The sequence below is a fragment of the Typha latifolia genome, chromosome 4 (genome assembly GCF_019914945.1).
Source record: "Typha latifolia isolate L0001 chromosome 4, TyphaL0001v2, whole genome shotgun sequence".
Lineage (NCBI taxonomy): Eukaryota > Viridiplantae > Streptophyta > Magnoliopsida > Poales > Typhaceae > Typha > Typha latifolia.
In genome coordinates, this window is record NC_133089.1 from 6,406,880 (window position 1) to 6,434,833 (window position 27,954).

General features: G+C 36.2%; 1 protein-coding gene across 3 annotated transcripts; it reads left to right on the plus strand.

The window, feature by feature from the left end:
* Positions 1-6: 6 nt before the first annotated feature.
* On the plus strand, positions 7-27,779 carry LOC140786249 (mechanosensitive ion channel protein 2, chloroplastic-like). 3 transcript variants are annotated; one of them, XM_073134540.1, is made up of 15 exons: positions 41-186; positions 522-743; positions 825-884; positions 5,050-5,295; positions 6,915-7,072; positions 11,886-12,006; positions 12,116-12,210; positions 12,310-12,423; positions 15,671-15,731; positions 16,676-16,825; positions 16,977-17,087; positions 17,327-17,494; positions 17,600-17,713; positions 26,022-26,078; positions 26,861-27,779. In XM_073134540.1, exons 4-15 carry the CDS (start codon positions 5,278-5,280, stop codon positions 27,593-27,595), a joined length of 1,902 nt encoding a protein of 633 aa, XP_072990641.1. In that variant the 5' UTR covers positions 41-186; positions 522-743; positions 825-884; positions 5,050-5,277; the 3' UTR covers positions 27,596-27,779. The 3 variants fall into 3 exon arrangements, with proteins under 3 accessions (XP_072990640.1, XP_072990641.1, XP_072990644.1); XM_073134539.1 differs by lacking the exon at positions 5,050-5,295 and having other exon boundaries at positions 7-186; XM_073134543.1 differs by lacking the exons at positions 41-186; positions 522-743; positions 825-884; ... (3 more) ...; positions 12,116-12,210; positions 12,310-12,423 and adding an exon at positions 13,166-13,428.
* The last annotated feature ends 175 nt before the right edge of the window (positions 27,780-27,954 follow it).

The window sequence follows — 27,954 nt, forward strand, 5'->3', positions numbered from 1 at the left end:
AGCCACGTGCTTAATCCAACTACTACGCAATGTCTCTTACGCGGCGAACCTTATCGACATCGCCGCCCCCTTTTTTCGCCCCTTTTCGTTGCCGTGCCGCCTTCCTTCTCCGATTCGTCGCCTCCATCTCTACTCTCTGCCTCTAATCACAGAAGAGACGATTGATTTCTCTCGATCTGAGGAACGGTATGGTCTTACATTTTCTTCGATTCGTTTTCCTTTTCATTTTCCTCTTTTTCCTCTCGGATTTTTCTTAGCAAATGTGATCGGACGCGGGAAATAGTATTCTGATCTAGTTAGATTGCATTCGTTAAATTTATTGTTTGGGTTAGGTCTCAATTAGGTTTCTATTGCTAAAGTACTGGTAATTTTGAGAAAATGGCAATTGCTGTTTGTAATTCGACGGAGATGGATATAAAAGTTAGTGTAGTTTTGAAAGAATATTTTAGAACGTAAAATCTCGTATGAAGTTACTCACCTACTGCAAGTCAAAGTTCTAAAATTATTTGTGGGTTTTACAGCAACATCTACACATCGATCTTGGGAACCTTGGCTTGGATTACTACAAAGACTCGGAATTTTGATTTGCCTCAAATTATAAGATTATGTCAATTGGATGAGTTTTGGCTGCTGTCTTCATTTTTGGTCCATAAGGTTTGTTGACAATGGCTGTTGGAGTTTCCTTGCAGCTGTTCCATCAAGTTGGTGTTGCCAAAAAGTTTGGCCAAAATGACCAATTTAAGGTGTAAATTTGTTTCAGATATCTTACTATTTAGCATTGCACTTTGATATTTGATATGACTTAGATATTATGACTTGTTCAGAGCTCAGAAATGAAGAGTTGGCACCACTTACCGAGTATTTCTCTTTCATCATGTGCTTTGGTAAGGTTACTTTCTCTTTGTGAAAAGATAGATCAGGGAATGTTTATATTTCTCAATTTTGGCCTTATGCCTGTTCCTAGTTAGTGTCTAATTCTAGCTGATGATAAAAATAATAGAAGTTGTGTTGACATAAATTTCTACTATGTTATGACTAATTTTATTTGCTCCTTTTTATCTGGATGAATTATGTTTTGACCATGCATAATGTGAGGTTGAATATCCTCTAAATAACTTCATATGAGGCTGCTTAGTTGGGGGACTCGTTGAAATGGTAGTCTTACCAAACTGTTGCGTCAAATGAAAAATGAATCACATCTATCAGATATATACACATTTAGGACAGTCCCTTTATGATGTTTTAGATTCTTGTTTAAATATGTGGAAAAAGGATTTGTCCATAGCCTTTGAAATGATTTTCAGGTTAAATTTAATATGCCTATCTCCCTCCTTTTACCAAACATTACCTCACTCTGTTGATTGAGCTCTAATAAGTTTATCTAACCTTCTATGATTTAGGGATACAATGAAAGGACTAAACTTTCTTTATGTGATATATAGTTAAATTAAGCATTAGAAAAAAAATCAATTTTCTATATATTGAGTTACAAAAGATTATCACAAATATTTAATCAGATTGAATTTGAACTTAATAATTGAAATATTAAGTGCCTAGATCAGCCTTTGAGACAAAAGAAGGTCCTACTTGAATTAAAGGAGTGTAGGTTAAAGAAAATAGATGAATTTCAGCCTTTAGGATAAAGGGCAGTAAGAACAAAATAAAGGAAGGAAAGAGGGGAAATGAGGAGGTATTCACCCACCTGGTTATGGGGGAGAAAAGGAATAGAAGGAGGCTCGGCCAACTTGTGGGTTATTAACGGAGAAAGAAAGAGGGATGACACAATCCTCATGGAATGTGGAAAAATGATAGAAGAGAAGAGAGAGAAACAAGTGATAATCAACCTTATTTTCGACCTGATTTTCTTATGACCCTCTTTGGCCTCACTGTTTCTATATGGAGTTTACTATGGGACCTTTCGAGCCTTGGTTTAGGTGTGTTTGGGTTTTGTTTGCTTTAGAAATTAAAATACTTAGTGGCTAGTGCACTGTGGGCTTCGAGATATAGGATCAATCTCTAGAAGGTGGCTTTTAATGTGTTCAGTTAAGAAGTCATTTGGAGTCTCAGTTCGAATTGGTTATCTATTATCAATAAGGAAGTAAATAAAGACTCATTTGGGGAAGCAGTAGGAAGCGTAATTGGGAAAAGGACTAGAAATCATCCTTTAACTCAGATTTTAGTAAAGTTTTAGTCTAAATCGTGATTGAACATCTAATTCTACAGATGTGGTCAAGCCAGCCTACTGAACTATTAATCAAATAGAAGTAGAATCTCATGCCTACATGGATTTCCTTGTGGGTTTGGGGAATCTAACTATTGAAGATATGTTCCACAAGTTGCATTCTTTCATTCAAGGATGGCCGTGCTGAAATCTGGTCGGCACGCCTTGCGTGTTGGTTCAGTAGATTTTGTGTGCTAGTGGCACGCTTTTGGTACGTCTCTAATATATTTTTTTAGAGTCTTTATATATGTTTTTGTTTTGAATATACATATTAAAACCTATATTAGAGTCTTTTATCTTTACGTAATGTTGTAAGTGACCTATTTTATTAAGGATATAACAATAGTCAAGTAGAACAATAATTCTACTCATAATATAATTGAACATCATAAGTAATTGACAATAGCTCTATAATTAAAACCAAAATCTGATTGAATATAGTTAATCAAACATGTTCCTATATCAGTTTTAACCCAATATGAATGAAATTGACATATTAATTTTGGATTTTTTAAAATTTGGAGAAAAAATGGGGGAAATTTAATATGCTAAAATTTTAGCTAAAAATTATAAAATTTGGATTCAGATCAACTTATATGAAGTTAATATGATATGCTCATATACCAATTTGATCCAATTTAAATGAATTTGACATATTAATTTTTAATTCTTGAAAGTTTGGGGGGGATTTTGAGGACATCAAATTTTCCTTTGATTCCTATATTTTTAAAGATTATTTTATATAGATCTAGCATCTATGTAAAATAACCCTTACAGATAAAGGATTTAACAAAATTGAGCTAGACCTATCATTTATACATCCCAAATTAGTTTTTAAAGTGTAAAGCAAAAAATAATAAAAAAAATCTTGTGCTGATCAACATGGCTTAGCATACCTTGGCACAGGGCTGTGCTAAAGGTACAACCCGTGTCGAGTGCGGATGCATGGCTATCCTTGCTTTGATTCTTGATCTGGCTATAGATCTTCTAGAAGTTAATTATCTAGAGTTCTACATCCACTTGAATGTTTTCAGTAAGTGCATGCCAAGCGGCATGGCTATCTTTGCTTTGATTCTTGATCTAGCTATAGATCTTCTAGAAGTTAATTATCTAGAGTTTTAGATCCATTTGAATATTTTTCAGTAAGCGCGTGTCGACCGGCATGGCTATTCTTGCTTTGATTCTTGATTTGGTTGTAGATCTTCTAGAAGTTAATTATCTAGAGTTCGAGATCCACTTGAATATTTTTCAGTAAGTGTGTTGTGACGCCTCATTGAAATTTTAGTCAAAACCGAAGTGCTATGACAGTCCAAGGGCATCAACGTTGAAGTAGCAAAGCTTGACTCAAAAGACACTACGGTATTTAGGCCAGACTCGATTTTATCCACTGCTGGACAGGTCTCAAGCTTATCCACTACTTGATCGACAAGGGCAAAGGGCGACACCTCTTTGATCTTATCCATTTACTTCTAAATATCTAGGAAAGATATTTATTAGGGTAACTTACTAGCTAAGATATATTTTTGCATGGCTAAGTTGTAGAACATAATTATTCCTTGAGTTATGGGATGGATTTTTGAAAATGATTGATAATTGTGGGTATTAACTAGTTGAGATTTACTTATTTTATTACAATACAAATCCTCCTATCTTGAGAGTATAAGTTACAAAACTCTAGCAAAATTCTATTATTTGGAGAAGTACTAACTAGAAAGTTTGCATATAACATTATGCTTTTTTACGAAATTACGGTTTACACCCTATATTTTTACTATTTATAAATCAAGCCTTATGATTTAGCGAATATGTACAGAAAATACCTGAAGTTAGATTTGAACTAACATCGTGAGAATATTTTATTAAATAGAGATATTTTATTTTTAAAATGATTAAAACGCCCTTATTTTTAAAATGACTAAAATACCCATAGTATGACTTAGTTGAGAGTATTTTTGTAACTTTTTTAGTATAGTTAACTTAATTTAAATGTTTGATTAAGTTTAACTAACAAATTTAATAGTAGGGAGTTTTTTTTATATATTCGCTAAATTATAAGGCTCGATTTGCAAATAGTGAAAATGTAGTGTGTAAACTACAATTTCTTTAAAAGATAGAGTGTTATATGCAAATTTTCCTTCTTTTCATTTTTTCTCTATTATTTTATTTCCTTCTTTTCTTTCTCTCCACTTTCTCTCTCTCTCTCTCCTAGGGTTGACAAAATAAACGAGCTACTCAAGTTTGGCTAGGCTCGAGCTTAGCTTGTATTGAACTTAGTTGAGCCTAAACAAGAAATAGGGCTCAAAATTTATTTCGAGCCGAGCTTGAGCCGAAATCGGTTTGCTCAGGCTCGGATCGATAAGTTCAAAATATATATATATATATATATGTTTTAGTCTGCTCTTCTCATTTGACACATTGCCCAGAGGACAAAAATCCTTTTAAATGCCCTTTCTTTTACTTTTGCCACATGAATCATTGGGCCCACCCTCATTAATACAAATTTCACATATGTTGCTCTTTTTTCTTGATATGACTGTCATACCTATCCTTGTTTTTTTAACCTACCCTCATTAATGCAAAGCGCCACTTCCATCAATCACGAATTTCCAAACACCACTCATCTTGACATGCTAAACCTTTTCAAATAACCAGTTCTTCTTCTTCTTCTCTTGGTGATCGATCATCTTCTTCTTATCTCTCCTACTACCGTTGCTCATCTACATGTTTCTTATTGAGAAAAGAGTGTTTAGCATGAAAAGAGGCCTTGAAGAATTATTCTACAACCACCTTGACAGCTGCATGAGCACCGCCTTTTCCTCTTACTGCAGCAAGAAGGATGATGGTGAGAAGTTCAATGCCTCCGATCTCCTCGTGCAACGCCACTGGATATTAGACTGCTGAGGCAACAACCTTGTCGAGTCCTCTGCAGTTGCCCGCCGCCAATCCCAGATGCCTGCTCTATGGAAGTGGTTGTTTTTTATCTCTACGATTCTTGAGGAAGAGTGCAATGAGATTGGAGTAAATTCTTTGAACATGTTCTGCAGAAAAGATGTTTGATGAAATGTGTGAAAAATGTAAATTTTCTTTTTCATTTTTGCTTTTTTGGCATTGGTTGTCTATATATCTTTCTCTAAATTTATGGCGCAATTGCTTGGAGATTCATGTCTTTGCCATCTATTAGCTTTCACCAAATTTATGAGTTCAGTTTTTATTTTTTGTTTTTTTCTGTTTTGGCTTGGAATTGTTTATTATTTGGGCTCAGCTCAAGCTCAGTGCTGCTTGGCTGAAGCTCGGCTTGACTTGAGCTAAACCGAGCCTAAACAAAATATAGGGCTCAAAATTTTGTGCCTGAGTAGAAGCCGGCTTACTCATGCTTGGCTCATTTACACCCGTGCTTTTTCTCTCCCTCCCTTCCCATTCCTCCCTCCTCCAGCCCAGGTTGGTTCCCCTATCCCTACCATTCACCTAAGGCCCTCCCCCTTCCTTTGACAAGTACTGTAACGGTGGCAGCAACAATCTCATTCTCCAAATAGGCAACCATGCAGGTGCAATAGTAGAAAAGATTGCTTCTTGTTTATTTTTGTTGGGTTCAGGATGTTTGAACAGTGGACACAGGTTGGCCTAGCCTGCGTCTGAATGGTGAGCGAGCTTTGGTTGGGGTGTTGCATGGCCAATCAAACCTAGTTAGAGTTTAGCTACTTAAAGACTTTCAAATAATGATTCTCCATTCAGAAAGGGCTCCTAATGTCTTCAGGTAGGAAACAACTTCAAGTTCCAATTGTAAACAAATATTGGTCCATTAGGAAGTAAATAAGGAGCCAACTAGGAAGCAGTGAGAGTTTCAATTGGAAACAAGTTGAGGAATGTATTCCATAAAATGATGTTTTGGTAAATTCGTAATTTAGTGGTGATCTAGCATCTGGTCCATAAGATATGGACATCCCTCACACTTTTGCTAATTCAAATTAAAGTTGGCTAGATGAACTAGTGATTAAAGTAAGAAAGAAAAAAAGGACAAAAAAAGGTGCATGCTTACATCAAATGGCTCTTGGTCTTTGACTGTTATTGTTTGCTTAGGCTTGAGACAATCTTAGATAAGTCTAGAATTGGGTTTTCAATTTATATGTAAGTCATGCACCTTCTTAGTAGACTATGAAGCTGCATATTTTAGTTTCTTATTGTGGGTTCCTTTTGGTTGCACTGGAACAAATATACTCATTCAACATATTAGGTTTAGATCAGAAGTTCAGTTCTTCAACTAACCATAGTATCTACAGTTGGTCCTAGATATGCTCTATGTGGAAGGCTAACTTGTAAAATTTTAATACCATATGGCTCTCGCCTATGAAACTGGGTGAAGTGGAGGGCATTCAACCTTTAGAACAAAGTATGTGCTGCTACTGTCATGCCTTTATTTTATTTATCATTTGATATATATCAATAAGTACATGTACATAATGTTATAGTGCATTTACTTAATTTTTATCAATATCCAAATATATCTGCCTCTTTTTATATTATTTTTACTTAATAAATCTTGTGTTCTGACGAAATCTAATTCATAGTCAAGTTGCTATCTTGTTTGTAAAATTTTATGAATTGTTATTTTTGACATAGTTGTCAAAGTTTTTAAAGAATGTATCTTGGAAGAATGTCATTTTTATTATTTTTTTTCTTTTACTTCTTTTTGCAGAGACAAGATGCATGGGGCATCCATGCTGCAGATTATATTTATAGACCAATTGTTTATATGCCTCATAGATGCAGTGCTATGATATGTCGATCTTTCGCTCTACCAGTCTCTTTGCAGGAGATTCCACTTCTGAAGAGCACCTCCTTGGCACTGACCCAGTAATAATTCACTACACTAGATTCCTAAAGTTGTTTGATTTCACAAGTGTTGTTTGCATTTATTTATGCTGATTTGCTGCTAACTAGTACTTTCTATGAATTAGCTGGTAACATGCTGCTTGACTCACTATTTTCCCTACAAGAACATGCTTTAGTTTATCCATTTCTTGCGTGGCGAAGGATTATGTCGTGCCAAATGCAATGGAGTAACTGAAAAAAAAAAAAACTAATTGGTGAAAGAAAATTATACAAATTATCTGATGGCTATTATACTGAAATGTGGAGTATGTATCAAAAAATACGTCATTTTTCAAATAGTTGTTTCCACTTTGGTAGAACAGGAAATTTTACCATCTGACTATTTTTGGGAAGATTTTAGCAAACCTCTCATTCTAGCCTTGGGAGATACCTCTTGCTCATCATAAAATTTACCCATTTGGCAACTATGGAAATAGAACTCTTAAAATTTTTACACTACATGTGAATGAATTCATGTTTTCTTGACCTTTGTGTCGTCAAGTTTCTGCTTTTGTTCTTTCATTTTCTTGAACCTATTGGATATTGACTTATGGTCTTTCGGACTTTTCGATACTGTAGTTCAGTAAAATTTCATCTAGAATCTAGAGTAGCTTTTTGGATCCAATAAATGAAAAGAAATGCCAACCTTTAGCTTTTAGTTTTGTAGCAGATGTCCTTTCAGAATTGAGAGGCCAAATTAATTAAAAGATTTGCTCCCAATCATTTCCATCTAAATTGAAGCTGCTTTGTTGTAGATGAGTGCTTCGAAGGTTATTCTTTCCTCTGGCTGCATCCCTTGCCCTTGGGCATGTACTAATGTCAATAGTTGCCTCATCATTGCTGATGCAATTATATTTTGATATATTGTTTCATGACAGCATATTTTGAATGACTTGAACATGCAATCCTTTCAACAGATATGAGAAAAATGGATACCTAGATGCTTAATTATCTTCTTCCATTCTCCTCTTCAAGACCTTATTTCATTCATTTGTTCTTACTGGCATGTTCTTCCAATAACAGCTTTTGTTGTCTGTCATGAAACTAGCAGCAACAAGGAGATAGCTGCTTCCTGCTTCTCACTTAAAGGAAGCTGATTTTATTTATATTATGCTGCTTGCTATGAACGACGGATACCAATAATAGGACATGGATATGACATGATATGAATATGCCAATATGGCAATCATGCAAAATAAGGGTATGATATACTTAGGATATGAGCTCATATATGCATATATTTATGTCTACACATATGACATAACAATGGTCGTGCTGACTAGCATGAGGCATGCCGGTCGCACTTACCGTGCTAGCGGCGTACGGGCACGTGGCACGAGGAGTGTTGCACAACACCTCATGCCGTTGACCTCGTTGTCATCTAGCTCACCATCGTCGCACTTTGCTGATCTCGTCGTCGTCTGAGCTAGAGGTGCCGTTTGCGTCGGAGCCCTAGCTGGAGGAGGAAGAAAGGTAGATGGGTTGGGTCATTGAGTTTGAATAGAAACTTAAGTTGCGGATCTGAACCTATTTGCCTTTCTTCCTCCTCGAGCTAGGGCTTCGACGCAAGAGTTGCCTCCAGTTCTGATGACGACGAGATCGGCAAAGTGCGGCCAGTGAGGTTGGCAAAGAGCTACGATAATGAGGTCGGCGACGAGCATTGACAACGAGCGGCGAAAGGTGAAGGTGAGTGGTCTCCATCATCTTTTTCTCTCCCTCTCTTGCGGTATGGCCTGCAAACACCGTGGCACGTGTCATGCTTGTGGCACGACTATCCTTGTACATAGATATGTCGTGTGTGTGTGTGTGTGTGTATGTGTGTGTATATATATATATACATATTAGTGAACTTGTGTACTTGCATTTTCATAATTGAGGAATCATATATTATTGTTGTATATGATAATTTATATAAGACGACCTCCAATTATCTATTAAAAGAACCTATTCATAACGAAATTCCAATAAGTTACATAGTATAATTAACTAAGATGTAAGATAAATAAGCAAATTCAATCAATAAATGATAAGAACTTGGCCATTGTAATATGAATTGAAAGATAATAGTTTCCTTCAATTTGACTCATAGTGATAAGAAATCTTGAAAGTATCTATCACGACTTGAAATTAAAATCATGACCGGCTATATACTTCAATACGTTTGAGATATACGAAGTCTTACTAATACTTTTTAAGTATACAATGACAAGAATTAATAAGAAAATCGAACTTAAATAATTTAATCCAATAATAATAAAAATAATTAATGTCGTAACTAATGCGTCTCTAAGCAAATTGAATTAATAGATAGTCTACAACATAAAGACCAAAAAAACTGAAAGGTAAAAATGATAGATTCTAAGTAGAGGTGGGGTTCCGACGCATCTCGCTTAGTCGCCACACTTACCATTACTTGAAATATTAAAAGAGAATCTCATGAGCCAACAACTATAGCTCAACGAGTGAAATCCACTCGAAACCTAAATAATTTCAAAATTTATAACTTTAAATAAAATCTAAATTTAGCGATATAAAATAACAATTCCACTAAGCATGTTTTTAAAGAAACAGTAATAATGGCAATAATAATAACAAAGTCATATCTCATAACATGCTCAGTTCCAACGTACTAAATTTTTTACAATAATAATAATGCCATTTGTCTCAATTGGGTTTATACCCTATGGGTCCACATCAACTGAAAATCACCTTTAAATGGCGCTCGAGTCTTTTCCTCATAGCTGATCTAGTTAGGGTCACCAGGAGGTATCACTATATGATAAATGCATTTTGTCTCTTCCATTAACCGTTGAAAGAGATTAGAGTCACCTTAGGAAGTTTTTGGATATAACTTATGACTGTTCTCCAATCCTACCAGAATCACCTTAGAAAGTCACTGCAATGATCTAAAATATGACTTTCCTCTGGACTCCTAGTTAGATTTGAATTACTACGAAAAGTCACAAGTGATCTATACTAGGACTGTTCTCTAAGTCACACCAAATATCAATTATATTTTTTCCTACTAAAATTTACTATTTGCACAAAATATAGTAATACACTGAATCATATATTTTGCACACAGAATTATAATAATTAAATTGCACACAAAATATGATAAATAAATTTACACTGAAAAATACGTGTTTCTAATAAAAAGTATGAAATAAAATATGAATAAATATGTGAGTAGACTCACTCACCTGAGTTTAGGTAAAACAACTAAAATATCTAATCTCTAGTCCATATGCTAAAAATAATCACCTTTAGATAATACAGAAATAACATAAATTTTAATTTAATCCCTAATAAATTTTTTGAATTTTAAAACTAAATAAATGGCTAAAATGGGTTGATTTAAATACTTCTACTCAACGGTCGGTACCTTTGGATTGGGTTGCGGCTAGCCCGCAGCCCATAAAATTCAATTAATCGGGTTGGGCCAAGGCCTAACTAATAAATTGGCAATGGACTAGGTTGCGGGTTAGCTCGCAGCCCACCATTTGTTAATTTAATTCGGGTCGGGTCTTGAATCCGAAATCCAACCCGAACCCACAACTAAAAGAAAAAGGGTTGGCTCGGGTTTAACCCGGGCCCAACCAATCCATATTCCTCGAGGTGGTCGACGCGAGGAAGAGAAAGAGAGAGCGTCCACCGGCGACCATCACTGTCGGTGGTCTACTGACCCACACTCCAAGCCCCCCTTTGCCATTGTTGTGGCCATGCTAACCACACGAGGTGGAGGAGAAGCCGTCGCCACTGACCAACAACCTTATCCAAGGTCAGCGACGATTTGAGCCACGAGGGCTCTCCCTGAAGGCAACTATGGCATGAGGCCAATGATGTGGAGCTCCTGAGAACTAGCGACAACGACCTGAAGCCCCCGGTCGACTTAATTTGCCGATGAAGCTGCGAGCACCAAATTTAAGTATTCTAATCTACCCTATTCAACTTAAATTAAGTTTGAGGGATGGGAGAGGGCTTACTGACAAGTTGCGTGGTGGTCTCCGATTGCTCCAACGGTAAAGAAAGAAGAAGAAGAAGACAAAAAGAGGAAAAAAAGAGGCTGGGGTGGGTGGATAAGAGAAGATTTAGGGTATTTTTTTATAGGTTAGGTTTTAAATCCTAATCCGAATTTCATTCGGAGAGGCTGGAATTCTGCAGTGATTTAGTGAACTACTTTTGTGATATTCCTCAAAATGTACTTGAGTCCAAATTAGTGAATTACTGCAAAGGAACAAATAACATAGAGAGATAATATTTGATAAAACAAGGAAAATGTTGAGAAGGAGCTGATCAATGAAGGTTGACTCTTCTTGATGAATACATGTTGCTTGGTCAAGTTTGACTCTATTGGCCCCTACGATTTCCCTCAGCTAGTTATTGTATACCATGGAAGGCATTGATTATCAACTACCTATTGGACTATGGCTTATCGATAAAGGTGGCTTAATATAGATTAAACTAATTGTCTAGTTCATATTAATTGCAACTTTATTTCACACGGGGCAGATTATCATAGAGAATACAGATATATAGCTAACCCGAAATAGTTGGGACTACAAGGCTTGGCTGCATTTTATAGATTTGTTAGGTTGAAGTCACAGTTTAGTATTAATCGAATGATACTGTTGCTGACTTGTCAGAAGACTCGAACTTCTTTGATATCTCATTTTTTTAAGATAATTTCTGACTTGTTCTTCCGCTTCCTGTACATTTGTAGATCTTCATATTCTTTCTCTATTCTTCATGTAAGTATGTGGTTAAAGCAAATTTGAGTTATATCCTTCAACAGGTCATATAAGACGTTGACGTCGAGTCCATCTGCTCTGCAATTAGTCCCTGCAATCGGAATCATTGCTTTTGCTGCATGGGGTCTCATTCCTCTGATGCATAGTATTAGAAGCATATTCCCTGTATGTTCATAATACTTGTCTTACTTTCTATAACATTGTATCAAATAATATCTAAAATTTAGTTTGGGAGAGTAATAGAGCAACTTTTGTTGACAATGTGTTACTACAGCATGACGGTAACTGGAAAAAGAGTAGAACATATTATATTTCTACTTCTTACCTTCAACCCATGCTACTTTGGACTGGAGCAACATTCATTTGCCGGTATTCAGACATTATCATTACCTTGTATTCAGAATTGTCTCATTGACATCATTTTTTTTTTCTTCTTCCTCTCCCTTCATTGGCTTGATTATTTTGTAGGGCATTGGATCCAGTTGTTCTTCCTTCAGAAGCCAGTCAAGCAGTTAAGCTACGTCTATTGAATTTTGTCAGATCATTATCAACTGTCTTGGCCTTTGCATATTGTTTGTCAAGGTAAGTCACTCTTGACGGCAGCAATGGCATACTTTGGATGGTTTGTGCGTTCAACAGTTAGCTTTATCGCCTTAGTGCAACATTCTACGAATTTCATGTTTTTGTAACATGGAAAGGATAACTATAAAAGTATAAAGAGATTATGCTAAAGTTGACCCTAGACTAGAATATAAGTGGTTGTTTTGGTGCATTTTAGTATTTTATTTGTCAAGAAAAAAAAAACAAAGAATCTAATAGAAGCCATTATGTGTGTATTATTTGTCTTTTATTACATTAATTGGTTGAGAGGATTTACCTTCCTCCTTTTGGTGAGTTGATTAGCAACCCTTTGTAGTTTTGTTTTTGCATAAATTTTGACTCAGTTGTCTCTTGTTGACGAAGAAAACTACTGTTTTAAGAAATACCAAATTAATGGTAAAATACAATAATCTTAAAGGTGGTTGGAACATGCCACTGGGCTAAGTATTTTGTAGTCCACCGTGAGGCTTGAAGTGTTATGCTTTCCAGCCCAGCACATTTTGCGCTAACTGCTAATAAGGTTTGGATGTGATAATTCAGTTTGTACCGTGATTTGGAAGATGACACATTCTACAACTTTGTCATGCGCCGGAGCTGTTGGCATCTATAGTCTAGATGCCATTGTCTGTCCTTCTATGTTGCCTAGATGCCATTGTCTGCCCTCCTAGGTCGTCGTTTGTTTAGGGTGGTTTAAAGGAGAGATCATTGCTGGCATTCTCTTTCTCTTGTATGACTTAAAATGAAATGTGTGATTGTTTCTGGTCTAAGTTGCACAGTCCGAAACCTACATGTTTCAAATGCTCTATTATCTAGGCACCATTTCCTCTTTTTTCCTCACATACCTCTCCTCTTTGAAGGCAATGATGATGGTGGGCAGGGCAACAATGATAGGCAATGGGATGGTCTGTCCGTCTTTCACCCCTCTCTCCCTTCCCCTTCATGGATTTGTAGACATGTCAGTCATGTGGAGTGGATAAAATTTGCCATGTAAGATATATGATCCTTATTTTCCTATCACATATTCTTACATATTAATAAACTAAATATATGCCCTATATATATTAGGAAAACCAAGAATTTATGGTAATAGCCTTTTAGTTAGGCAAAATAGTGATCAGGATTCAGAGGAAAGTATGCATCTCTTTATTGATATTCAGATAATTTGTTAATATTACAAATCCAAAAATAAATAAAGAAAGCAACCTAGGTTTTGACTTCTAATTTTAAGCTTCCGATGACCCTTCTGCAGTGGAATGGGCCTTAAAATATGTGTTCGGACAATGTTCGATTTATAGAATGTTGGAAATTAAAGTAGGGTGAAGGGGAGTTAAGTGGATAGAAGAATAAGAAGAAGACAACACCCCTTTGGCTCAAAGAGGGAATAGGAGTATAGGATGATAGATGCATCAAGTTATGCAGGGACAGAGTAGGAGTCAAATAGAGGAATAGGAAGAAACAAGTCCTTATGCTATCATGGAGGTAGAGAATGGTGTTTTGATGTTTTCCTTATTTTTGCATGACAAAGTGATCCTCAGCTCTTCTTTCTTTAGGACTGCCTTAATTTGGATCATTTTTATGTAAGGATTTTATTAGAATTGGGATATGAATATTAGATTTCCTTTCTTTGTTTGGGTAGACATATTACTTGGGTTTGAGTCCTAGTGAGGATTAGATAACAATGGAAGCCATATTTCAATACTAAAAAGAGAATACGAACTCCTCAAATGAGATTACAATGCAATTTAGTAGATACATGAATTGCTCTGCCGATTAGCATGGGTCAATACATGGGGAGTACCTTAATACTACTTCAAAGCCACTCATTGATATGTGCCACTAAAATTGAGCATATTTTAAGTAAACCTAATTCAGAGACTCTTTCATCCTTTTGATACCTTCTTGCATTTTGATACTTGATCTACACAATTATGCTTAATTTTGAAAAATCAAGGGGGATTTTTGACTTTCCCAAAGTTATTTACCCCAACAAAGAGGATTTGAGAAAAATTGAGGAAAAACATGTTCTTAGAATTGAATTGCATTTGTTACACCAATATGTAATGTTAAAGCCTTTTAGCTTCTAAAACCTATTTTAAAGCCCTAGAAATATTTAGAGATTATTTTGTGCCAATGGCATTATGGCTCAGTATGACACGTGCCAGCAATATGTACCACGCAGAGTTAAAGTTGGCATGTCCCGTGCTACTGGCACAACAATACCTGTAGACATATTACTAAAAGTCAACAGGTTCAAGGAATCATATAAAAATATCGATTAACTGCAAGACTTAAGGATAGAGTTGTCTAAGAGGATTGAAAAAAAATGTTTAGATGTCACCGGAGGGGTTACATATGGAATCATATTAAAATATGGATCAACTCTAAAACTTAAGGATAGAGTTGTGCAAGTGAAAGACATTCATGTTTAGACATCACCAAAGGGAGAGGGTTATATATTGGCTATTAGTTTTGGGCCTTCATCCCATTCATATATCAAATTTTTAGATGTTTTGCAGGAACTTTGTGTGATTTCAGCACCAATTACCATCTTAAGTTAGTCCTGCAATCATTTGTTATCCCAAGAATCCTTCACAATGTGATGTGGAATTCCTTTTTCCTGCTAGAGATGAGGGAGGACTATAAGGCTGAGGGAGGAGAAAATAATGTGAAACAGGAATTCGTTGCATGCCAAATTTATTCCCAAACGAGTCTGCTGAGATGTTAAGATGTTTCCTGGGCTGCATTGGTTAAACTTTTAATTGGTCTTATGAGGGTTCTGGATTCATGTAAGGACCGGACTCTTAGGTAAGGAATATAAAATTACCAGCCAAGTTTTTCCTAAATAATCAATTTAGTATGGTGGTTTTGTGGTCTAGGGAAGTGAGTAAACTTTTTCTTTCCCCCTATACCCGGTTTTATAGTGCTTATACAATGCTATATTAGTTTGGCATTCCCCATAGCTAGCCTGCATACTTCTCGTGTTAAGAGGTCAAATATATTCCTAATTTGATACATTTATTTCTAAAAGTATGAACTTGACATGTAATTTTCTTTCTTTTCTTATCCTCTGTAGAGAATTTATTTTCTCTTAGCATATGCTTTTATATTAGTTCTCTTTTTACAGTCCGTTGTTTCATACTTCCATTGTCTTGTAGAAGCAGCTTTTGATTTGTAATACCTTTAATCTTGTTTGTCTTTCATACTGAGCAATCTTGTTTCTCTTTTGCAGTCTGATTCAGCAAGTGCAGAAATTCTTTATGGAAACAAATGCCTCCGACGATGCACGAAATGTATTACCCTGTTCTTTTTTCATTCAGTAAATGATATTTTTATTTTTCAGATACAAGCTCCTTACTTTTGTATTCAAGGTAGGCTAGATTGGTTTATCATATGCATGTTATTTAGAATACTAAAGCCATTTGGTTGAATGTGTTTCAAGATGCTGCATCTATAATGCTAAAATGAGATACTAATATAAGCAAAACCCTTAGATCTTCTCTCTTTCCTGTTCACCAAAGGATGAGAGATTGTGTTTTGACATCCATTTAAATGATGGGTGTCAAGATGATGCATAGGAACCTAACTTAGCCCTTGGAGAAAAAATATTATGTGATCCATAGCCCAAAAACTGAATGTTATATTGCACCATATGTGTGTGTAGATGCAGTTCCTCCAAATACATGAAACCAAATGAGCAGACGACCCTTAAGTGAACCCGTGGAGATTGACTAAAGCTGATTTTCCATTTTCAATTTAATTTAGTGATATGTCAATCATATGTTGAAGTAGATTCTGTAATATAAAGGTAATTAAACAACCACCATTTTTTATGTCTTTTAGAATATAAGTTTTTTTGAGGGTCTGATGAGGAAGATACCAAGATCTATGCAAACTTATGCCATTGCTGGAGAGATTATTTTCCATGGCTTGAAAAATGCCAAGCACCTTAACTAATAGTAAGTCGTTCAGTTTATGCTAGGTTTACATTTGTAATTACAGTGGCACTAAATTTTGCTGTTGATTGGAAGAGGAAATTAACTTTTCATTCAACTTATAGGATACATGTAATTTTATTTACTAATAGGAGCACTATAATATTACCAACTGGGTTCATGATAGATCTGAATTTATTATTCTTGTTTTCCACGTTGCATGAAGTTTATGTATCAGCTATTTAATTGTATCAATGTTTTCATTTAGTTCAATGATGTTATTTGTTATTGGTCTTCTGTAGATGGGCTTCCAATTTGCTGGAAGAGCTGTGTATACGGCTGTTTGGGTTGCTGCATTTTCTTTATTTATGGAGTTGCTGGGTTTTTCTACCCAGAAATGGGTCACTGCTGGAGGTCTCGGTACAGTGCTGCTGACTCTTGCTGGTCGTGAGGTATTACATGGGATTTTCATTCATTTGGACGAGATATTTGCTATTGTCTAGCACCTTTTTGGAAAATACTTGCAGACTACCATATTTCATCCTGTCTATCGAAAATGTAAATCATTTGAATCTCTTCACTCATTTAAATTTTTTGATACAGATTTTCACGAACTTCCTTTCAAGTGTTATGATTCATGCGACACGTCCATTTGTTCTAAATGAATGGATTCAGACTAAGATCGAGGGCTATGAGGTCTCTGGTACGGTTGAGGTCAGTTTTAAACTGTGATTTGCAACTACGATGGTTCTTCCTATTTCCTATTGTAAGTAGATGTCTTTGGTCATATTTGGTAGAATATCTAGCTAAGATGTGCAGTATGCATGCCATGGCTGAACTGTTGCATGTGTTATTACAAATTTTGATGTTTTTGGGGAATCTTTATTTAACAATATATGCTTTTGTGTCAGGCTTTTTCCACACTATAAATATTAGTCCTTCTTATTTTTCAGCATGTCGGTTGGTGGTCTCCCACAATTATAAGAGGTGATGATCGTGAAGCAGTCCATATTCCTAACCACAAATTTACAGTTAGTGTTGTGAGGAATCTCAGTCAGAAGACTCATTGGCGTATTAAGACTCATCTTGCCATTAGTCACCTGGATGTTAATAAAATTAATGTGAGGATCAGTATGGACCATCTTGCATTTTATTTAATTACCTCGCTTCAATTTATCTATCTTGGTGTTGAGCATTAAAGCAAATTGACTGGTTTGCTCATGCAGAACATTGTAGCTGACATGCGTAAAGTCTTGGCAAAAAATCCTCAGATAGAGCAACAGAGGTTACACAGAAGAGTGTTTCTGGAAAATATTGATCCAGAAAATCAAGCTCTTTTGGTATTATTTCTTCCTTAGTAGTAAAATATTTTCTTTTGACATTCTGGGCCTTCTGTGAAACAAAGCATGGGAAAGTTATCTTGGTCTTGTTACTTATTTGAAAATTTTGTGCTTGATTTCTGTACTTGTATGATAGCCTGCATAATTATGCATATTAAGTTGAAAAGAAATATTTTGTGCTCATAGGGATACATCGGATTGTAGTCAAATTATTTTCTTCTGGGTTCTCGTCAAAAACCTACCTGTATTTTAAAGCTACTCAGGAAACCTCCTTTTTTTTTTTTTTTTTTTTTTGCATATCTCAGATCTACTTCTTTTATAGGTATATTTACACAAAACCACCTCCATAGGAATATTCTTAAAATATTCTTGTATTTCCAACAAAAATGCCTTTAAGTTGTTTCTTATTATGCAATGTAGGAAAAGTGAGAGAGAAGGGGGTGGTCTTTTGTTTATTAGTTATATGCCTCAAAGAAGGAATCTAGTGAATTCTTGACCCAAGAAGATTTCCTGCTGCAAGCCTGCAACTTAATAACTGAATAGGTGTTCTTTTGAAAAAAAATAAGTACCTGAATAGGTGAGTTTTTGCCATATAGGGCTGTATAGAAATGTATCTTCTGTCTGGGTTAGCAAATTATATAGCAATCACATGCTTTCATAAGTAGTAACTCTTGAGAGACAACAACGTATGGAGGAGAAACCATGTACTCGCTTTATGAGCTAGTGATTTATATAGAAATCACATTCTATACAAAAATTAACATGTTTATCTCTCTCTGTGATATTCATATAGTAATATTGATGTGAATCAGGCCAGGTTAGATCATATTATGGGGGCATTGGACTCGATAGATTGAGTCTATTTATCTTTTAATTAATTTATGATGTAAGCCCCTAAGACAAGTTTAGTTAAATAATGTAAGCTATTGAAGTATGCCCAATTAAATCATATAGTCTCTTAAGGCAAATCTAATTAAGTCAAGTAAGCTTTTAAAACAAATCAAATTAAGTCATATAAGTATTTAAGTCAAATTCAAATCTGAGACGTGTAAGCCTTTAAGCTAGTTTTAGTAGGATTTATTGTATCCGACCTCTTTATATAAAGGTGCTAGGCTTCTTTACTTAATCATCTATGCATTCATTGAAGAATTAAGAATTATGTTTTAGCCTTAGACTATTTTAGGGGTAAGATAATTTAGGAGTAGAGGTAAATTAATCATAGCCATTTATTTTTTTAGGAGTAAATATAACTTAGAACCCAAATTCTAACTCCAAACCATAGTCACCATCACCTTCATGAGCCACTCTACCTTAGGGCCATCCACTATCACTCTTGGCCATTCACCATATTCCGACAATTGCTGCAACGTAGAATAATTACCAATCTATCTAATTTTGACATTCCTCCATTTTTTGACCTAGAATCACTTGAAATCAAACCCATTAGATCCATGACTTTCGAAACTTCCTCCCATAAAAATATCATAATTTTCTTACGTCAAAATCCGATTTGTAATATTGATATCAGAGCCAATGTTCTTTGGTTGATAGTTAACATGAGATCGAGGAAGACGAACGAGGAAGGAGCACCCACAGAATTCCAAGATCTTGTCTCCATCACTGTGGAGGTTTTCTCAGTGCTGCTACTATTGTTGACATCCCAGCTTGAGGTGTTGTAGACCTTGTTGTCAATACAAGTGTCCATGGCTGAGATGGTGTTTGCTATTTGCGAACTCTATGACGAATGGATACCACGAGCAAAGATAGAGGCGTAGGGCTGAACCATGGCCGCTTGCACACACCATGATAGCTGCACTAATTCGCACTGAACTAGTCAAGAAGGACGATTCGTTAGTGAAATACGGTGAACTAGCACACCGTCAGCCAAAACAAAGGGCTATTAAAGGGCCTCCTTCTCAGCCCATAAGTGACGTTGTAATCTAAGAACACGCCTCTAGTCTAGCCGGCTTGAACCAACTTGTGCGCGCACCCACAAGCCTAACATGGGTTGTCCCATGTATTCAGGTCTTGGTCAAGCCTAGAGTCAAGCCTTGGTCCAATATGCACCAAGATCATTAATAGTCCAATCATTCCACTTCCAAGTCTCGACGTACATACATTGGTCCTCGATGTGCCAAAACTCTAACCAATCAACCGTGTGCAAGGCCTAGACTAGAGTTGAGTCCACACTGGATTGCGAGTGAGTCTAGTCGTAGCTTTGGATTAATTATTTTAGCACCATTCAACGGGACACATTAGGCTACACTTGGCCGAGCCGTAGCCTCCTTCACAAATTATGTCTTGGATTTGACTCGAATTTTTGAGGAAATGATTCGAGAGCGATGAAAGGTATGGAAACCACCATAGGCACCTTGAGAACAAGGCGATCAAATATGTGGTGGGTTGATATGAACTGTGTTAGATTAGATCACATTATGAGGACATTGAGCTCGTTGGATCAAGTTTATTTATCTTTTAATTAATTCATAATGTAAGTTTTTAAGACAAGTCTAGTTAAGTAATGTAAGCCATCAAGACAAGTCCAATTAAATCATATGAGCCTTTACGGCTAGTTTAGTTAAATGATATAAGCTTTTAAGAAAAGTTTAATTAAGTCATGTAAGCCTTTAAGACAAATCATAATTCGAGACATGTAAGCTTTTAGAACTAGTCATAGTAAGACTCATTATACTCGACCTCTATATATAGAGGGGATAGGCTTCTTTATTTAATTATTTAAGCATTCATTGAGAATTAAAAATTATATTTTAACCTTAGACTATTTTAGGAGTAAGAGTATGATAATCTAGGAATAGAAGTAAATTAATCATAACTGTTTATTGTCGTAGAAGTAGATATAACTTAGAACTCAAATTCTACCTCCAAACCCTAGCCACCGTTATCTCCATGAGCAACGCTACCTTACAACCGACTATCACCCTCCGACCACCACTGCAATGTCGGATAATTACCGATCTTTCAAGTTCTAACCTTCCTCTTATTGTTTTAATTTTATCTTTTCACTTTGACCCCGATTCACGTGAAACCAAATGCTATTAGATTTGTGACTTCCGAGGTTTTTTTTTCATAAAAATATCATAATTTTCTTACGTCCAGATCGTTTTAGATCTCGTTCGTAATAGATAGCATGCATAATTATGCATAATAAGTTGAAATGAAATATTTTGTGCTCATAGGGATACATGGGATTGTAGTCAAATTATTTTCTCCTAGGGTCCTCATAAAAAACCTACCTGTATTTTAAAGCTACTCAGAAAACCTCCTATTTTATTTTTTGCATATCTCAGATCTACTTTTATAGGTATATTTATACATAACCACCTCCATAGGAATATTCTTAGAATATTCTTGTATTTCCAACAAAAATGCCTTTCGGTTGTTTCTTTTTATGCAATGTAGGAAAAGTGAGAGAGAAGGGAACATCTTATAAGCTAACTCGGGGTGGTCTTTTGTTTATTAGATATATGCTTCAAAGAAGGAATCTAGTTAGTTCTTTGACCAAAGAAGATTTCCTGCTACAAGCCTACAACTTAATAACTGAATAGGTGTGCCATGTAGGGCTGTGTAGAAATATATCTTCTGTCTGGGTTAGCAAATTATATAGCAATCACATGCTCTCACAAGTAGTAAAATCTCTTGAGAGAACAACTTATGGAGGAGAAACCATGTAACTCGCTTTATGAGCCAGTGATTTATATAGAAATCACATTCTGTACAGAAATTAACACATTTATCTCTCTCTGTGATATTCATATAGAAATCATTTTCTCGGCATGAAACACCACTAATCCTACATGACCCAACCCACCAATTTGAAATACTTTTTCCAAAAGTCACCTATTCAGTTATTTAATTTGGGCAAGAAACCTAATCTGGTTAAATACCTGGAGTGAAGTTATTAATATGAGAAAGGAGGTGGTCATTTGCAATATGGCCAAATTTTAGGTTGTCATTTGCTATAAAAATTTTTTAAAAAAATCCTTAGTTCCTTCTTACAGTTGATGGTTTGTTACATCAGTATATAGGTCTCATCATTGAATTGTATGTAAGAAAATTGTCCTGCGTAGGCATCAAAAGGAGACTTGCTGATAGAGGTGTAACCCGTTACTGAATTTGATCCAGATCCGTCTAACTCGGATATGGATCTTGATTTTCTGATTTATATAATAAATGGGTTGGTTTGTATAGGTAATTTCGGATCCAATTGGATTTAGATTAAGAGTTGGATCAGGAGTGAATATGTATCGGGGCTCCGGTGGATATATATTATATATATAGATATTTTCTTAAAAGTCCGTAGATAATAGTTATGTAGTCCAATAATGAAATTGTGTAAATAGAAGCCTTGTATTGCTCCAATTCCTTTATAGTATGAATATTCTTAAGTCCCCAAAAATAATCTTTGTACTACTATTTGCTAAATATGTTAAGTTTGCGTCATTTTTTGTGAGATGATTAAAATATTGTGTTCTAATTTTAGCTTTTAAACTATCATAATTGTGTTCCAAAAGTTGTGACTTGTTGCTTCAGATAAGATTTTGTTGCTTCACAATAAGATTATCTTTTTTCATGGTATATTGGTTATTCATGAGGAATTTGAATCCGATCCGTTATCCAGTTGAATTTGAATCCTATTTGAGTCCAATATATAATTCGATAATAAATGGACCAGATATAGATATTACAAATACCTATCCATTTAAAATCCAATTCACGTCCGAATCCAACAAAATTAAATGGATATGGATTCAATCTTTGTACGTATCCAACCAAATCTGATTTAGTTATGCCTACCCATGGATCCAAAAATCAGTTGATCTGGATGAGAATCAGGTCGATACTAGTCAATTGACTAGTATCAAGTGGGCATCGGGCATATTGGCCGATCCGTGTTGAGATACTCAAGACAATGAGTTTTATGCAATTTGGTGAAGCAATCAACTATTTTATCTGTAGAAGATACATTAGGAAGATTGAAAGAGCCAACTAAAAATTGATATTAAACAAAGTGATAGTCCATCTCAATGTGCTTTGTTCATTCTTTGAAAGATAAGATTGCTGGTAGAATGGCGTGTAGTAGGATTGCCAGCTCAATCAGCGAGACAAATTTGTTGACATCAAAAGTGCACGAGTAATAGCCACCTGCATATATCTAAGAATGGAAAGAAGTGTTGCATAATAATTAGATCATAAGGTTGATAAGATTTACAAAATCAAGAGAGCTTCTGCTCAGAAAGAAAGTACGACAAATGAATTTGAGGAGAAGAGCATGCTTAGTGTTTGGAATGTGTCGATGCCTGAGTTTTAACAATACCATTTTGCTCATGAGTAGGGATAAGACTATCGGAAAAAAGTCTCATGGGATTGAAAGATAGAATGCATAAGAGCATTATTGTACTTTTCAGCAGTCAGATTTGAAAACCTTAATACACCTATGGTGCTGATTGTGATAGAGGTAAAAATATGATAAACATGTCGAATTATAGATCTATGATGAATGAGGTAAACCCATATATATCTAGATAAGTCATCAATACAGCTCATGTAATACAAGTATCCACACATAGAAGGTCAAAGGGCCAGTCCTTAAATATCAGAGTGAAGAAGATCGAAAATTGAATTATTTCTACTATTACTGGAAGAAAAGGAAAGGGCCAAGTGTTTTGGCCAACTTGCAACCCACAAATTTGACAAAGAACTAAATGAATCTTGTCCTAAGTCTCCAAAATGAACAAACCTTTAAGACGAGACTAAAACATATGATCTAAACGACAATGCCATAAGTCAACAGGAGGAAGTGTAATACCTACAAAATGAGACACAGTATGGACATCTAAATGGAAAAAGAGATCATAGAGGCCGCTAACTCTTATGACCAACTTCAATCTCTTAGTTGGTACACAAATCTTGCACAACAAAAGCGGACATAGTAAATAAGACATAATAGACAAAAAGATGGTTCATACTTATGTAGGACATGTGGCAATGTAAGATGACCAAAAGGGGCGAAAGTGGTGGTGGTACAACTAGATTGGCGAATGGGAAGAAGAGATCCATTAGGAAATGGAGATAAATGAGTAGCGGAGCAGTCAATAAGAATATATGAGTCTGCTATCATGTGCTGAGTGGCACCAGAATCCATAATCCAAATGTCCCTAGTAATGCCAATTTACCATAATGGCTGATATATTTGAGACATCAGGCTGAGATGCACACGTAGTTGACCCCAAAGCAAAAAAGGCCATCTTGGGGAAAACAATAATAGACATAGTTGCATCCTACCAGGGATGACTCTTGGTTTTGCGGTTCTTACACTTTTTTGGATACAATTCCCAACAAGTCACAATTATGTGACCAACCTTGTGACAATGAGAGCACTGTGGACAAGACCAAGAAGAATACACAGTAGGAGAGGAAATATAGTAGCAGCTACAAGACCCTTGTCCGTACAAGTAGACAAGATGGGTAATGAATGAGCATGAAGAGACTGAATAGTATGCAGGACATGTTCCCTCTACAGCTAGCTTAGCAATCGCAGACTCAAGACTAGGTTGGTTACTGCCCAGTTAAGAGGCAAATTCCAGGTGAGCGTATAAATGTTGATATAATTGTTGACGCTCTCGGAAGGCCTCATAAGTACTAACAAATTGCAAGGGAACAAGAGACTCTAAAGTATGCAACTCATGCCAAAAGTATCACTTATAACCATAAAATTATTTGGTGTGATCACCTTGTTGAGTGCTCTATGCAGCGGATAGAAGGTGATACTCCTGCGCATCACTAGACTCAACAAAACGAGATCTAAGATGACTCCATAGGTCAGTTGCAATATTAAAACTGATGAGGTTTGGACATAGATCCTTGTCAATAGAGGCAATCAGATATGCTCGTACATCACCATCACGAGCTTTATGGACAACATATTCCTTGCACATAGACGCCTTTTCATCTAGATCATTAGAAGGCACAAAATTAGATGTCAAGGTGACTATAAGGGATTAAAGATTATGACCATCCAAAGCAATCTCCACCATAACAAACCAATAGGGCTAATCAGCTGCTGTTACAAGAGAAAAGTCGGTGGAGGTAGGAAGATAGTCATCAGTTGGATCGGAAGTAGTCACAGATATTTAGATGGCAGCAGAAGATGATAAGAGTGATGGTCTCAATGACAGGTCTCTGCAACAACAATTTCAGCAAGAGCAGCAGCAGGAGGAATTTCAGCAACAGCGCAACAAATACAGATGCGGCGGAGAAAGATTCATGCGACGGAAGAGAGAACATTTGAGGAAGAAGGGTGCATGTGACAGGTCAACAATCGGGGATCTACAGTGGAGATTTGCTGATTCCGCAATTAGTCTCTCGCACACAGTGAGAGAGTCAGCAAGAAAGAGAACTACTATAGAGGCATGCGCATGCGGGTAGATTCACTGGATTAAGAGGGTAAGTGGGTCATGTGAGAAGTCCACATCAAAGTGAATTCCACAGGATTTGAGATTGTGTACGGTTAGCCGAGAAGAAAACAACCCACAACGTGGGTCAACTAAGAGTGGCAATGAAGAGAAGGAAAGAAATAGTAGGAACCTTAGGGCTATGATACAACACTACAATGGAGAAAAGTCACTACTCATTCTCATTAGGATAAAGAATATATTGATACAACAATTGTAATGTAACCTCTGGCACGATATAAGGACTCTACGCATAAATATGTAAATTAACACGTGTAATTCTGGTGGCAATTCTTGATTCTTCAGAGGACACCACTTGAAATGACACTGAGTCCTCGTCCTTTGCATTGAACGAGGTCATGGATTTATTCTTGGAAACAGCCTCCTTAGAATTGAGTTAGCCCCAGACCCTGTTAAGTGGAAGCTTTATGCATTGGGATGCAAATTCTTGAGAATTTTGTAGTCACATGGATCACACGATGACAAGACAGTTGGTCTCCCCTTAATTTTTTTCTGTTGTGCTGCTCACCTCCTATGTAAGAGTTCTTTTTATCTTCGTACTTTTCCCTGTCACGTAGCAATCAATTTGAGTTACACGATCAACTTATTTCTTCTTTAAATTCAATCTTACCTGATTTGTTATATCTTGTTTTTTAGGTCTTGTAGTAGTCCCATAAATTGCTAGAATTATTATGAAATAACTCAAGATGCAATGAGACAACTGCCTGGCTGGCGCCTGTCAGGCTTGTCATCTTTGTTGTTTACATTTTCTTGCATTCATTTAATTTATTTCTCAATGTTATTCACACCATTTGTATAATTAATTTCTCATACAGATTCTTGTATCTTGCTTTGTGAAGACTTCACACTTTGAAGAGTATCTGTGTGTCAAGGTAAGGCATTTGTATGCAAATAGTTTTTATTTTTTGTCCTCCTGCTGATCATGGCAGGTTGAATCCTTTATTGTATGTAGTCATTGTCCTTCTGCTAAATTAGTGGGTATATGCATTATATGATAATTATTGTTGAGCAAAGAATAGAAAGCAATCTTTCTGCTACATGTTTTCAAGAAAGTTGGTTTTACTTGGATGTTGTTCCATTGGGATGTTTGACTGAGGCATCGTATCTGAATCTCTGATATTGAGTAAGAACAAAATGGTTGCTTTTTGAGAGATGAATAAGATCTGATTTAGTACAATTGTTTTTGGTTGTGGAATAATATCTTTTTTCCATCAAGTACATGGCCAATATTCAGTACAATTGTTCTGATTAAGCTTTCTTTCAGTAGTGATTAGTGATTATTGTACTTATTCTTTTTTTACAAGTTGTATAGATTCTGATTTCATTTATGTTGGCTCATTACATTTGGTTAAGGGATAGTTGAATAAGGATTCTCTTGAAAGATGGATGCTCTATATGCTGTTCAGTTGTCAAGTCTAATGCCTGTTAATAACCTTCATGCACACGTCTTGCCGAGCTATGCAAAAAGACATTTACAATTCCAAACATGAGTGAAGTAGGGAAAATGAAATATAAATTCTCTTCTCATGAATCTTTGGTATGAGGTAGCAGTTACACTAATCCTGCCTTATTTTTTCACCAGATCCTAGAGATTATAGATAGTTAGCAGTCTGTATTTCCTTGTTCACAAATAATAAAATTTTACATGTGACAGGAAAGTATTTTGTTGGATCTCCTCCGAGTAATCAGCCACCACCGAGCAAGGCTTGCCACTCCAATTCGTACAGTCCAGAAAATTTATAGCGATGCTGATATGGAGAACATTCCATATGCTGAAACTATATTCACCCGTGCCAGCACTGCAGCCAGCCGCCCTTTTCTTTTAGTTGAACCCCTACCAAAAGTCAATGGCGACGACAAGGCTAAACCCCGCCAAACAGCTCGTGAAGAACAGACCTCAAAAACTACCACAGCACAGGATGCCAAGGCAGCTCCATCTGATAGCACAGTCAATTCTGACAAGCAGCAACCGAAAAAGCCAAGCACAGGAGATGGTCGATCTAAGAATAGCAAGAATGAACCTGCACCATCATCAAATTCTCCCTCCACATCTCAGGTGGATAGCTTTGGCACCAGGGCTGGTAATGATAAGCCTCCTGTAATAGAGACTGTACGCGACCAATCAGATAGCACTGTTCCTCCAGTCCACGCAAAGAGTGAAGCTGAAAGGGTATCTACTCCAACATCCACAGCTTCCAGGCCTGCATTTGAAGATAACATTGTCTTAGGTGTTGCTCTGGAGGGTTCAAAGCGGACACTCCCTATTGAAGAAGGAATGAGTCCAGCACCTAATTCATCAGATGCAAATGAGATGGATAAAGTAGGGTCCTCTCCGTCTAAGGATAAGAAAGGTCAAACACCAGCAGCTCCTGAGTCAGGCAAAGGTTGACCGGAGGGGTCATTAGAGGTGACCTATAGAATTGGATGAATTATTTGATGTTATCAGAGTGATTGCATTTGTTTCAGATACAGTGGTAATAGCTTTGTAGCTATTCTCTGTAAAGGTGGGTAAAAATCAATGTACATTTCATGAAAAGTAATTGTGTTGCCCTTCATTGATTTCCAGTACAAAAGTTGTACACATCACGTGTCTATTATCCTTGTGATTGCTGCGTGGATAGTGATGTTCGTTGGCACTATCCGAGGATATATTTCCATCCCTACAAGCATACCAGCAAGAGAGATGCAAATTTTACTTGCATACAAGTATGAGCTGGACTGTTTGCTTGCTAAGTAAATTTGGATTCT